We start from the raw sequence: 15,194 nt of genomic DNA, 5'->3' as shown, positions 1-15,194 counted from the left end.
TAATTCACTCTTGGTGTTCTGTGGATTTGGACAAAGACGGAGTGACAAGTATCTACCATTATAATGTCATACAGAATAGTTTCAATGCCCTAAAAATCCTTTGTGCTCTGCCTATTCATCTGATCTTTTTCTTTAACCATTAAAAAGTGTAAAATGCATTCTTTTCTTGTGAGCCCTACAAAAACAGGTGGGTCATATTTGACTCACCTGCCAGTCTGAATGTATTGGATCCGTGTGATGTTTTGTGGGATATCTAGATGGTCCCGATCTATTCAGACTATATTTTGACAGCGATTAGAATTAACATGACCCTGTGAATGTGAGGATTATATGAGTATACATTATTATCTATTCCATGTAGATGTGAACTTCCTGATCCTTTTTCCCGACCGAGGTAGAAAATAATACATTTGGCCCGATCAGCGGCCACCTTGTATGTACCTAAGGCCACTCTAATCTGCTCTAGCAAAGATACCACACTTGTGTGGCAGCAGCAATCAGGGCTGCTACTTGGGTGAACTTGCAGAATTGACAATCATTTTCTCAGAGCCATCCAGTTTTCACAGTGGCCAGACCCATGACTTAAATGGAGACTTGATAGGGACCACCCCTCCTGCATCCTTGAGATCCCTAAGGGTGACGCTAACACCCACCATACCCCCCCCCCCACTTCTGGTTTTTGATTGTTTTTATGTACTCAGGTGCAGTTGTAGAGGTGTCCATTTGTCCTTCCCTGCCATGATAACTCTTACAGGTCAAGGACTAATGTGGGAATTTCTCAAATTTCTAAGTATGTTGAGGTCACTCTGGTTGCTCTTTGAGGGTATAGTTGGAGAAGCTAGAAGTGCAAGTAAGGAGACCAGTTGGGAAGCAGTTGCGTTGGTCCAGGTGAGGGATGGCTGGTCTGGACTAGTTAGTGGCAGTGGGTTTGGAGAGAAAGCGGATGTTACTCAAGACATATTTTAGAGCTTAAATTTCTTGGATTTAACTGACTTTGGATATGCTGGTCAGAGATCGGGGAAAAAACAAGAATGGCTTGAACAGCCAAGTAGATGGTAGTGCCTTTTATTGAGATAATGAAGACAGTGATGGGGAAAGTGAGGCAGGATTTGGAAATCAAGAGTTTGGCTTTGGACATATTAAGTGAAGCTGGATTTGGGGAAGGCATTAAAACCTAGCCGTCCATTAGACAGTTGGACGTGGGTCTTAAACTCAGAAGAGGATTCTGGATTAGGGATGTCAGTTAAAAGAGTCAGTAGCATTATGATTGTATTTAAAACCATGGGAATGGATTAAATTACACCGGAAAAGAGGATAAAAAGAGATGAGAAGAGAGCTCAGGCCACGCCCTAGGAAAGGTCTGCATTTAGAAATGGATAGAAAAGGAAACTCTGGCAAAGGGCTGTCTCCATTTTATAAGGATGACACAGAAGGGCCAGTTGGTGCTCGTGGGAAATAAGTGATGTGCACCTAATTTAACACCTGGAGCCGGTAATTTTTATAACACAGCTAATAATAATAGCCTGGAAAGAAAAGCAGACAGTGAACGTTTTCTTTGACTGAACTATGGATATAAACAGGCCAGCAAAATAATTCTACAAATAAAAGTAAAATTCGCAATACGAAATAAGAAAATAGCAATGGATCAATACCTTTTAATTATGTTAATGTATTTTTTTTTTGGCGGCTGAGAGGGGGAGGAAGAAAAGAACACGAAGGAAAGTTTCCACAAGTGTTTTCAAAAGAATTCCGCACGATGTAGAGAAATGATTGTACATAAATGGCAGAACTGAGCTAACTCGGCTACGTGCATGGCTGTCACAGGCCAACTCTATTCTCCTTCTCCATGTTCTGTGAATTAACTTCCTTGTTAGTTTAAAGGATAACAGACAGAAAGGTGCTATATCGAAGCCTACACATATATTATTAAAAGTCAACAGTAACTGCAGAAATTGTTTAGAACTTAGTGCAACAAAAGATTTTTCAGAAAAGAGTGTTTTTGTCACTGATCTTGTTTTGTTCCTGGCACATGTTGGTAATAAAAAGCGGACTTTTAGTCCCTTGTGTTGTTTTAAATTATTTAGAGGCTCCTTGACTGCCTCTGGTGCCCACTGCCCTAATTGCTTGGGTCTTGATATGCCACGGAGGTGGAGCTTTTGGGAAGAAGCTATTAATAGAATCAAATGTCATATAGAAATAACAGAATTAATAGGCTAAAGCTCCTGGAAATCCCAATCTCTACCGTCTCGGTTGAAATTTGAAATTCCTGGGAGATGTGATTCTGGAGTAAAAATGACAGATGGAACACATACATTTATCTTGGATCTCTATCAAAACTCCATTAGCGTGACATTTAAAGGGATTAAATAAAAAAGACATAAACCCACGAAGTCAAGCAAAACAGAAGGACTCAATAGCAACAACACTTTGGGAGCTGAGAAGCATAAGGACAGATGGTAGATGGCTTAGCAGATTCAAGAATATGGAAATATAAACTGGTAGTGAGGAAAGCTGAGCGCCCCCTTGATTTACTCTGCAGTAAGTCTGCAAAAGGCCAGGAGATCGGAAGCATCACCTTCATATGGAAGAAGAGGAGAAGAAGGGGGCTAAAATAAGGTTTGGAAAGTTAATAGTTGGGTGTCAAGAACCTTTTTCCCACCTTGCACAAAAGACTGGGAGTCTGGAGGAAGTAAAATGGAGGATCTGTGGTTTGGGGCATGCTGGACAGAGAAGAGGCAAGAGCATTGTCCTCAAAGCAAAGGGGGGCACCTGGGTGGCTCAGTCGGCTGAGCGTCTGACTCTTGATTTTGGCTCAGGTCATGATACCAGAGTCGTGGGATTGAGCTCTGTGTCTGGCCGAGCATAGAGCCTACTTAAGATTCTCTCTCTCTCTCTCTCTCTCTCTCTCTCTCTCTCTCTTCTGCCCCCCTCTCCTGCTCACACACACCCACTCTCTTTCTCTCAAATAAAAAAGAATTTAAAAAAAAAGCAAGGGGGTTCTGTGACCATGTGCACACTGGAGATGAGACCTTGCTTTCCTTCTGCCCATTCCAGAAATTTGGGCAGTTGGAGCTTCACCTCGCAGGCAGGAGATTGACATCTCTCTGTAGAACCTGACCAGCCTGCAAGGAAGGATTTAAAGGCATTGAAAGCCAGATTTGCACACCAGGCCATCCAAGTAGATTGTCCTGCACTGAAGTTCACTGTTAAGCTACACCCTTGCATTCAGAGCTTTCGTTCAGCTTTTCAGTCTTACGGGGATAAGGTAGCCAATGATTTCTAGATGTCTGAGGAAAGTCTTTACCATGAAAGGTAGACACCAAAATGAACACACAGAAAAAGCAACTTAGAGGAACTTGAGACTATGTAGGAAGAAAGGGCAGTCAATACTGATGCAACAGCCTATCATTAAGATGATCCAAGGAGAAAAAAGAAATGATATTGCAATCATGGAACAAGAATGGGATGCTGTTGAAAGAACAAAATAGAGCTCTTAGAAATTGAAAAATGTGATAGAAATGGAAAACTCTAGAAGAGTTGGGAAGTAAAGGTTGTGGAATCACATAGAAGATAGAGCAAAAAGAGAAACCAGTAGAAAAAAAGATTTTTGAAAATTAGAGGACTAGTCCCAGGAGATCTAGTATTTCTTTCTATTCTTTAAATGTTTATTTTTGAGCAAAAGGGAGAGAAAGTGTGAGTGGGGGAGAGGCAGAGAGAGAAGGGCCAGAGGATCCAAAGGGGGCTCTGCGCTGACAGCAGAGAGCCTGATGAGTGGTTCAAACTCGAGAACCGAACCATGAGATCATGACCTGAGCCAAAGTCGAACACTTAACCAACTGAGCCACCCAGGTGCCCCTAGTATCTCCTTTCTGGATCCTTAAAGAAAGGGCAGAGCAAACAGAGGGGAGGAAATTATCACTGAAAGTATTTGAGAAAATTTATTAGAACTGAAGTTTATGAGTTTTCCAGCTGGGGGGGAACACCTGACTGAAAATGTGCAGCCAATGGATGAAAGTAGACCCACGCACAGGCACACCATCGAGAAAGTTCAGTGTTACCAAAAAAACCCAAGTTTCAGCTGCCTGTAGCTTGAAAAGCCAATACTCAAGAGACAAGTTTTGATTGGAAAAGAATATGAGCTTTATTCAGAGGGCTGGTCACCTGGGGAGAGGGCAGACTCTAGTTCAAAAACCACCTCAGGTTTCTGCCTGGCCCAAAGATTTTTAGAGTAACTTTAGCGCAGTGAATCAGTAAAAGGAGAACACAGTGGTCCCTAACACTTCTTCATTGCGAGCAGACGCAATGGTGCCAGCTAGACATTATCATGGCAGTGAGAGGTCAGAGGTGGTGCCTGGGGTGGAGGGGTGGGGGAAGGTTGTGTGAGAGGGTTTGGTCCAGAGTCTTTCTAGGAAACAATGCAATGCATAATCTATAGATACACAAAGAAAGGTTTAATTAATCGATCACTCAGGCTAAAGGAGCTTGCTAAAATGTAAAGACTACTAAGGTGGCTGGAGGGGCCGAGGCAGTGGCTTCAAGAGCACTGAGAACCAAGAGAAGGAGCCTACAAGTTTCCAGAGTGGAAACAACTGTCACATGCAAAGAAAGGATTAAGACACAGGGCGACTTCAGGTTTTTGAAGTAGCAATGATTTCCAACCCAGCCAAACAATCAATGAAGTTCCAACTTTTTTACTCCTGAGAAGGGACTTTGATTGGTCAGGAGGTGGGATATTCAAGAAGATGGCAGCTTCATTGAGACCACATGTATGGCAGCAGTGAGGAAGCAGTTTCCCGAAAGAGGGATTCCACTCAAACCCGAGGAGAGAGAAGCCTGGGACAACTCCTTTGGAATATGCTAGGTCAGCATCAAACAATAGAAATACAACATGAGGGGCGCCTGGGTGGCTCAGTTGGTTGAGCAACCGGCTCGCAGCTCAGGTCATGATCTCATGGTTCGTGAGTTCGAGCCCCGCATGGGGCTCTGTGCTGGTGGTGCAGAGCCTGCTTGGGATTTTCTCTCTCCCTTCTTTCTCACTCCTACCCCGCTTGTTCTCTCTCTCAAAATAAATAAATAAACTTTTAAAAAAAGGCATACACAGTCAGAGTGGCCAAAATGAACAAATCAGGAGACTATAGATGCTGGAGAGGATGTGGAGAAACGGGAACCCTCTTGCACTGTTGGTAGGAATGCAAATTGGTGCAGCCGCTCTGGAAAGCAGTGTGGAGGTTCCTCAGAAAATTAAAAATAGACCTACCCTATGACCCAGCAATAGCACTGCTAGGAATCTACCCAAGGGATACAGGAGTACTGATGCATAGGGGCACTTGTACCCCAATGTTCATAGCAGCACTCTCAACAATAGCCAAATTATGGAAAGAGCCTAAATGTCCATCAACTGATGAATGGATAAAGAAATTGTGGTTTATATACACAATGGAATACTACGTGGCAATGAGAAAAAATGAAATATGGCCTTTTGTAGCAACGTGGATGGAACTGGAGAGTGTGATGCTAAGTGAAATAAGCCATACAGAGAAAGACAGATACCATATGGTTTCACTCTTATGTGGATCCTGAGAAACTTAACAGGAACCCATGGGGGAGGGGAAGGAAAAAAAAAAAAAAAAAAAAAAAGGACGTTAGAGTGGGAGAGAGCCAAAGCATAAGAGACTGTTAAAAACTGAGAACAAACTGAGGGTTGATGGGGGGTGGGAGGGAGGGGCGGGTGGGTGATGGGTATTGAGGAGGGCACCTTTTGGGATGAGCACTGGGTGTTGTATGGAAACCAATTTGTCAATAAACTTCATATAAAAAAAAAAAAGTATAATGGTACTAAAAAATAAATAAATAAATAAATAAAATTAAAAAAGGCATACAATATGAGCCACATATGTAATTAAAATTTTCTGCTGAACCAAGCTTATAAGTAAATTTCTCAAAACACAAAACAAAACAAAAAATTTTTCTAGTAGCCCCATTAAAGTGAACAAAAGAGGTGAAATTAAATTTTGTAATTTGTTTTATTTAATCTTCTATATAAAAATATTGTTTTAACATGTGATCAGTATAAATCATATTGAGATAGTTTGCTTTTTTTATTTGTTTGTTTTTCATTCAAAGTCTCCAAAATCCATGTAGTTTGTATTTTATACTCACAGCATATTTCGGTTTGGATCAGCCGGCTACCTTATTGAACAGTGGCTACCATATTGGACAGTGGCTACCATATTGGACAGTGCAGTGCTAAGAAAGTTAAAAATGATAAGTAAAAGGAAGCAATGGGATTCACATTAAAACTAGGTAATAAGAGTTGGTAGCATAGTTATTTTTCTTTCTGGAGCACTGGTCTTTGCTTCAGGAAGTTGTTGGAAGGCTTTTTAAATAGAGTTGGTAATTAATTGGTGGTTTAAGTAGAAAGTCAAGAGAATGAGTGCTTTTTGTCTGATAATGGGAAAGTCATTAACCTGCAACGTCTGAAGACCTGAGTAAAATGGAACAGTTAGTTTTCTTAGTAATGGCAAAGAGTAGGTCCAATAAGAACAGGGAAGTGAATGAAATGACAAGAAAGAAAATGAGTTTTTGGTTTGATTTGGAGTTGGGGGGTGGTGGTATCTCAACTCCAGATTTCAAAAATGATGTAACACTATGTAGAGCTGTGCTGAACTTTGAACAAGGGAGTGGAAATGGAAGTCAGTATTAGGGAAAAAATTTAAGAGTCGCCTGGATGACTCAGTTGGTTGAGCATCTGACTCTTTTTTTTAATTCTTTTTATTTTATATGTATATAATTTATTGTCATATTGGTTTTCATACAATACCCAGTGCTCATCCCAACAGGTGCCCTCCTCGATGCCCATCACCCACTTTCCCCTCTACCCCAACCCCCATCAACCCTCAGTTTGTTCTCTGTATTTAAGAGTCTCTTATGGTTTGCCTCCTTCCCTCTCTGTAACTTTTTTTCCCCCTGCCACTCCCCCATGGTCTTCTGCTAAGTTTCTCAGGATCCACATATGAGTGAAAACATATGGTATCTGTCTTTCTCTGCCTGACTTATTTCACTTAGCATAATACCCTCCAGGTTCCATCCACATTGCTACAAATGGCATGATTTCGTTCTTTCTCATTGCCAAATAGTATTCCACTGTATATATAAACCATATCTTCTTTATCCATTCATCAGTTGAAGTACATTTAGGCTCTTTCCATAATTTGGCTATTGTTGAAAGTGCTGCTATAAACATTGGGGTACAAGTGCCCCTATGCATCAGCACTCCTGTATCCCTTGGGTAGATTCCTAGCAGTGCTATTGTTGGGTCGTAGGGTAGATCTATTTTTAATCTTTTGAGGCACCTCCACACTGTTTTCCAGAGCGGCTGTACCAGTTTGCATTCCCACCAGCAGTGCAAGAGGGTTCCTGTTTCTCCACATCCTCGCCAGCATCTATAGTCTCCCGATTTGTTCATTTTAGCCACTCTGACTGGCGTGAGGTGACATCTGAGTGTGGTTGTGATTTGTATTTCCCTGATGAGTGACGTTGAGCATCTTTTCATGTGCCTGTTGGCCATCTGGATGTCTTCTTTAGAAAAGTGTCTATTCATGTCTTTTTCCCATTTCTTCACTGGATTGTTTGTTTTTCGGGTGTGGAGTTTGGTGAGTTCTTTATAGATTTTGGATACTAGCCCTTTATCTGATATGTCATTGAACATATGACTCTTGATTTCAGCTCAGGTCACGTTGTGGCTCACGAGATCGAGCCTGGAGTTGGGCTCCGAGCTGAGTGTGAAGCCTGCTTGGGATTCTTTCTCTTCCTCTGTCTTACATCTCTTTCTTTCTCTCCCTCTTTCTCCTTCAAAATAAATAAATAAACATTTAAAAAAAAAGAAAAGAAAAAAGGGGCTCTTGGGTGGCTCAGTCATTAAGTGTCTGACTCTTGATTTCAGGTCAGGTCACGATCTCCTGGTCTGTGGGTTTGAGTCCCGTTTCCGGCTCTGTGCTGCCAGTTCAGAGCCTGGAGCCTGCTTCAGATTCTCTGTCTCCCTCTCTCTCTGCCCCTCCCCTTATGCTCTCTCTCTCTCTCTCTCTCTCTCTTTCTCTCTCTGTCCCTCTCTCCCTCCCTATCTCTCAAAAATAAACATTTAAAAAAATCAAGAAAAAATGAGACAAAGGGATCTGCTTATTTCATTGTGGATGAGATGCTAAGATGATGGTTTCATTTTTCTTTCTTTTTTTTTTTTTAGAGGATTTTTAAAAAGGTTGTTTATTTATTTTGAGAGAGAGAGAGAGAGAGCATGCACAAGTAGGGGAGGGGCAGGGAGAGAGGGAGAGAGGGAGAGAGAGAATCCCAGGCAAGCTCCACGCTGTCATGGAAGAACCTAATGCGGGGCTCGATCTCATGAACCCTGAGATCATGACCTGAACCAAAATCAAGAGTCATGGACTTAACCAATTGATCCACCCAGGTGCCCCATCATTTGTCTTAAGGCAGTACTGGGAGTCCTGGTGGTCACTGTTCACCAGAGGAGAGAGTGGACCTCCATGCTGTAATGGTGTGGTTGGTGGGGTCATGCCCCCATGCCTCCTCTAAAGAAGCCCATAATCTAGAACCTTGTTTTACCCCCTTCGCTTTGGTCTCATTTTCTGATTAACACACACGCGCACACACGTACACACTGTTTGTAAAATTCAAGTAATACAAAAATATAGAAAATAGAAGTCCTCAGTAAAGTTCCCTTTCCTTAAATAACTACTGTCACCTTCCAAAAATATTCCTATGTGTACATAAGCCTACTTTAAAAAGAAAATTGATGTTATAGTTTACATATTGTTCTACAACTGGCTCTTTTTACTTAACTATTGTGGACATCTTTGCTTACTGCTAGATATCACATAGTACTCTTTATAGGCTACAAAATACTTTCCTCTATTGGCTCCTAAACTCTTTTTTTTTTTTTTTCAACGTTTATTTATTTTTGGGACAGAGAGAGACAGAGCATGAACGGGGGAGGGGCAGAGAGAGAGGGAGACACAGAATCCGAAACAGGCTCCAGGCTCTGAGCCATCAGCCCAGAGCCCGACGTGGGGCTCGAACTCACGGACCGCGAGATCGTGACCTGGCTGAAGTCGGACGCTTAACCGACTGCGCCACCCAGGCACCCCATCTATTGGCTCCTAAACTCTTAAACAGGCCGGTCTTGATATGTGTGTAAGAATGTTTCCATATTCCTGCTAGTGTAGTCAGTGCTGTAATAATCATTCTGCACGTTTCTCAGAGTACTTGCACAGATTTCTTCGAGTTCTTTCTGTAGAGAATTCTTGATGGTTGGGTCAGAAGGGAGGCATATTTAAGTTTGCGATAAATCTTGCCAAGGCACCTTTTAGACACACTGTTACAGTTCACACCCTCAGCCGTGGAGTGATAAGAATAGTTGGGCACCCACACCATAGCCCACACCTGATGTTATTAATCACCTTTTAAATCTTTTCTCGTCTGATGGGAATGCAAGCTGGTGCAGCCACTCTGGAAAACAGTACGGAGGTTCCTCAAAAAACTAAAAATAGAACTACCCTACGATCCAGCAATTGCACTACTAGGCATTTATCCACGGGATACAGGTGTGTTGTTTTGAAGGGACACATGCACCCCCATGTTTATAGCAGCACTATCAACAATAGCCAAAGTATGGAAAGAGCCCAAATGTCCATCGATGGATGAATGGATAAAGAAGATGTGGATGGATGAATGGATAAAGAAGGTACACACACACACACACACACAATGGAATATTACTCGACAATCAAAAAGAACGAAATCTCGGGGCGCCTGGGTGGCTCAGTCGGTTAAGCGTCCAACTTCAGCTCAGGTCATGATCTCACAGTCCGTGAGTTCGAGCCCTGCATCGGGCTCTGTGCTGACAGCTCAGAGTCTGGAGCCCATTTCAGATTCTGTGTCTCCCTCTCTCTCTGCTCCTCCCCTGTTCATGCTCTGTCTCTCTCTGTCTCAAAAATAAATAAATGTTAAAAAAAAAAAAAAAGAATGAAATTTTGCCATTTGCAACTACGTAGATGGAACTGGAGGGTATCATGCTAAGTGAAATTAGTCAGAGAAAGACAAAAATCCTATGACTTCACTCATAGGAGGACTTTAAGAGACAAAACAGATGAACATAAGGGAAGGGAAACAAAAATAATATAAAAACAGGGAGGGGGACAAAACAGAAGAGACTCATAATTATGGAGAACAGACGGAGGGTTGCTGGAGGGGTTGTGGGAGGGGGGATGGGCTAAACAGGTAAGGGACCCTAAGGAATCCACTCCTGAAATCATTGTTGCACTATATGCTAACTAATTTGGATGTAAATTTTAAAAAATAAAAAATAAAATTAAAATAAATAAAAAAAATCTTTTCTCGTCTGATATGGAGAGAAATAATACCTCACAGGCTTTTCAATTTCATTTCTCTGGTTCTGCGTGAAGTTGAACATATTCCCAAATGTCTGTTTACTATATGTGTTTCTTCTGTAAAATCCTTGTCCATATCCTTTGCCGGTTTTTCTAATTGGTATTTTATCTTTTTTGTGTTGATTTGAAGGAGCCCATACTATTTTCTAGGTGGCAAAATTTTGTTAAGTATCTTTTACCGGTTTATGCCTTGATTTTCAAGAAGAGTTTTAAATGTTAGGAAGTAAAGTCTTTCAATTTCCCTCCCCCCGCCTTTAGTCTTACTCTCAGATGGGTTCCCTCCTGTGTTTACTTCTAGTGTTTTTATAATTGCGCGTTTTAAAAATATTTAACTTTTTATCCATGTGGGATGTATTTTTGTATATGCGTGACGTGCTGTGGAAACTCTAAATATAGAATCTATGTACTAGAAATAACTTCAGTTTTTCCACTGTCTCCCATCATAGGGAAGCGCTTGGAGAATATTTAGATGGAAAGAAAGAGAGTGAGGAAGATCAAAGCAAGAGCTACAAGCAGAAAGAAGAAAGCAGACTGGTATGAGCTGGGTGGCAGATGGGTCCCATCAGCCTGGGACACTAGGGAGCTGGGTGTGATGTCATGGCTTTCGTACTTTGCTAGAAGAATCTCAATAGAGATCCCATGTTCCTGCCTGTAGGCGGAAGTGAATTTGAACCTTTCCCATTTTGAGAGCTCTCTAGGAGTGAGCTTTCATGTTATCTGATGGACTGTTCATAAGCTCAAGTCCAAATGTTTAGGCTGCCCATTCAGGGCCTACCGTTCCCATCCTAATGTCACAGTCTTCGGTCCCACTGGTACCTACCTTGGGCCTTGGCTCTGGCTTGGCTGATCCACTCGCTGACCTCCAGTGGGGCTCTGCTCTTCCGGTTGTGTGCCTCTGATCATCCAGAACGCTAAGCCCCTCCCCTCCTCTCTTCCCCCCTCTCCTCTACCTTTCTTTTCTCATCTCCTCTCATCAGGATGCCTTCCCGTATTTCAAGACCGTCTCAAGTCCCAACTTGATACACGTCCAATACTTCTTTGTGCCACGCCTTTAATTTTAGACCATTTTCTCCCTTCTGTGACTTCAAATGTGTGTGCCTGCAGTGTCCCCAGTGTGTACACTCTATATGCCTGTGGAGTAGTACAGAGCTCGGACTCCATATCAAAAGAAATTTATTGATGGCTCTCCCACGGCAATGCCAGGGCTCCTGGGATACTTAATAAAGGACTTGGAACAAGAGGTGCAGGAAGAATAAACAACAGTTGCAAACAACAAGCAGAACTGGCAAAGTGCTGCGTTTAATTAATTGCTAAATGAATATCAGAGGCACTGGGACTGTAGGAATTGGGGTAAGGAGGAGGGGTCCCCAAGGGGGGGCTGATTGGGAAAGGTTATATGGAGAAAGTGGGATGTGGGCTGCGTCTTGGGAAAAAAAGTGGGACTGATAAAAACAGAGAGGAGAGAGATGATTCCTGGCAGAAATCGAAGTGCACTTGGAGAAAAAAAATATTCAACTTACTGCAGGTCATTACAGAGCATAGAGATACATGGAGAGCACTGCACGGTATGGTGTTAAGGATAAGATACTTTACGGCCGTGGAAAGAAGACCGCAGTGCTGTGTGCTTTTGTTCCAGATCTGGTGCTTCCTGTGAAATAGAGTCACGCCATGTGTTTTTACTGATGGTACTTCATCAAAGGGTCGAGGATCTCTGGGCATTGCTGGTTAGGATAAAAAGGATATTGTATTAATCTGGAATGTACTGTTATAGTTTCTACTGATGTGATCTTGAAACTACTGATACACGGTTCATCCTGAGTACTCTTTGAGCGTAAACCAGAAGAGATAATATTGTTTTCATTAGCAGTTTCTCTAGCTCCCTTTCACTTGGGACTTAAGTCATGTAACGTGTTGGCATAGAAAAGAAATGTATAAAAACCAAATGCTCCCTTCCTCAATATCCAGATATTAATCACCAGTTTTGCCCTAAGACTTGGACAGGAAGGGCCCCTGTCGTTGGCTTTGCACCTTATCAATCATTTTTAACCGTGATTCTTTTGTTTCCTGTTTAATCTTGGTCTGCTCCAATTTTGTAAACATGTCTTTCCAAGTTTTCTCTTAGCAGCTTTATTGTTCTACCATTTACATTTTGGTCCATAATCTATCTAGAATTGATTTTTTTTTTAATGTTTATTTTTGAGACAGAGAGAGACAGAGCATGAACGGGGGAGGGTCAGAGAGAGAGGGAGACACAGAATCGGAAACAGGCTCCAGGCTCTGAGCTGTCAGCACAGAGCCCGATGCGGGGCTCGAACTCACAGACCGCGAGATCATGACCTGAGCCGAAGTCGGCCGCTTAACCGACTGAGCCACCCAGGCACCCCTAGAATTGATTTTTGTATGTGGTGTAAAGGTCAGGGTCAAAGTTCACTGCTTTGTTTATGGATTTTTAATGGACCCAGCACCATTTATTGAAAAGATCATCCTAAAAAAAAAAAAAAGAAGAAGAAGAAAAAGAATGTATCATCCTTTCCCCACTGCATCATTTTCCCCATCTTTGTTGTGATCAGGCGATCACATATGTGGGTTTGTTTCTAGATTCTGTATTCTGTTCTATTGGCCTATTTGTCTGACTTTATTACAATTCCACATGATTTTAACTACTGTAGCCTTATGACAGATCTTGACATCTGGTAAGGTAGGCCCTCCAGCTTTGTGGTTCGTTCTTCAGGATTGTTTTGGCTAGTCTTGAACCTCTGGATTTCCATATAAATTTTACAAATCAGCTTGTCAATTGCCACCAAAAAACCTGCTGGGGTTTTAATTGAGGTCAGATGGGATCTATAGATCAATTTGGGAAAGAATTAATATCGACAATGAGATTTGTGATCCATGAGTATAAAATAGCCCTCCACTTATTTAGGTATTCTTCAATTTTGCTCAACAATGTTTCACACACTGTGTTGAGGCTATAACTCTATACTGCTGGTATATAAAAGTATAATTGTTTTTTTTTTTATTTTTTTAATGTTTATTTATTTTTGAGAGAGACAGAGTGACAGAGCGTGAGTGGGGGAAGGGCAGAGAAAGAGAGAGACACAGAATCCGAAGCAGGCTCCAGGCTCTGAGCTGTCAGCACAGAGCCTGACGCAGGGCTCAAACTCACGAACTGCGAGATCATGACCTGAGCTGAATGCTTAACCTTAAGACTGAGCTAGCTACCCAGGCGCCCCAATAAAAGTACAGTTGGTTTTTATATAGTGACCTGATGTTCAGTTAACCCTGTCAAATTCACTTGTTAATTCTAAGAGTTTACCTGTGGTTTCTTTTGTTTGTGTGTTTATTTTTTATATATAGAATCGTGTCATCTGAAAATGACAGTTTTAGCTTTTCCTAGGTCTGTTGATCTGTTGGTGACTGTAGCATTTTCAGTTTTACTTTGAGTCTGAGATACTCGATGCAGAAATTTCTCATGTTTGCATCGTCTGAGCAGACAACAGAGAATCGCTCAAAACTACAGGAAAGCCTTTACTTCCATAGGCATGGAAAACCATTTGGTACCAGTGATAAAACTGCAGCCATTTAAAAAAAAGTCTGGAATACCCCGGATATCCAGGTGAAGGCTCCGTTCTGTATTCAATAAAAGCGCATTTCCAGATGTCTTTAGAAGGATGAGATGAGATAGAACCTCTGATCGTCTCAATGACTCCTTCGTGCGGTGATGTTTATTGGTTCTCGTTCAGAAACGATTTGAGAGCTGGAGAATTTGTGAGTTCCAAAACAGACTTGGAAAAACCCAGGCATAGCCTAAGGATACCTGAACTTTTTGTTGAAAGCGCGTGGTCACCCAAAGGCCAGGAGTAAAGACACGGAGTGTGGAATTCAAAGAGGGAGTTAATGGGGGGGGGGTGGGGGGGGTCCGAATCGCAAACTTCCTGAGCCATTATTGGCGACAGCGGGGCGGCCAGCAGCAGCGATTCTCTCCTGTTTCAGAGACTCTCAGAAGATCCCACGTAACATGAGCTGAAACCTGGAAGCTCATTCCCTTGGCTTACTTAATAGTTCGGAGCATAAGTACACTGTCCAGGGCTGATATGGGGGCTCCTGGATACTGGGGCCCTCATCTCCTGCCTGTCCTTAGGTGGCTTTCATCTGCCCATCGCGTCGTACTCGAGCACCACACGCCAGCTCGGGAGAAGGGGGGACGGGGCAGCAGAGGGTACGCCTCCTCCCTTCACCGCACGATTCAGAAGCAGCACACATCAGTCGGGCTCGTGTCCTGTTGATCGGACTGTATTCTAGCGGCAGAGGAGGTTGGGAAGTGTATCCGCTTGGGGAAGCCAAATGTCCAGCTAACGTCGGGGGTTCTGTTGCTCAAAGAAGAGGAGGGATGTCGGAGGATGACTGCCATTTTCTGCCTCACCCCTCCCGCTGAATTCTCAGAAAGACCCCTGGCCGTGTCACTCACTTTGGAGGCGTACCGGGGGCGAGTGCTGAGATGCGCCCGGAGGACCCGCTGGCGTGCAGGTTGGCTGGTCCACACTGTAACGAGAATACACAGCGGTGCCTCTGGAGTCACGTGTGCTGTGAAATCGTCAGCCCTGACACCACACCCCAGACGTCCTGAGGGAAATGGATTGCCAAATAGATGCTACTCTTAAGGGTCTTAAGGTAGCTTTTGATCCCTGCGTGGCTGCATAGAACGGCTGCAGACAGTTGTGCAAAGTGTTTCCA

At 42.7% G+C, this 15,194-nt stretch overlaps 1 protein-coding gene across 4 annotated transcripts in view; it reads left to right on the top strand.

Moving 5' to 3' along the window:
- The window catches only part of DRC1 (dynein regulatory complex subunit 1), a 43,037-nt gene that overhangs the window by 1,237 nt on the left and 26,606 nt on the right, over positions 1-15,194 (top strand). For 2 of the 4 annotated variants that reach the window (XM_030311480.1, XM_030311479.1), the window contains exon 2: positions 10,907-10,994. In XM_030311480.1, the coding sequence (XP_030167340.1) occupies positions 10,907-10,994 (88 nt within the window). Of the gene's footprint in view, positions 1-10,906; positions 10,995-13,591; positions 15,132-15,194 lie in introns of those variants that run through there. The other 2 variants (XM_032592715.1, XM_030311481.2) reach the window with 2 other exon arrangements.

This window comes from Lynx canadensis, chromosome A3, assembly GCF_007474595.2.
Source record: "Lynx canadensis isolate LIC74 chromosome A3, mLynCan4.pri.v2, whole genome shotgun sequence".
Classification (NCBI taxonomy): domain Eukaryota; kingdom Metazoa; phylum Chordata; class Mammalia; order Carnivora; family Felidae; genus Lynx; species Lynx canadensis.
Note: the sequence above shows the minus strand (reverse complement) of the source record. Positions and strands in the feature narration are given on the sequence as shown.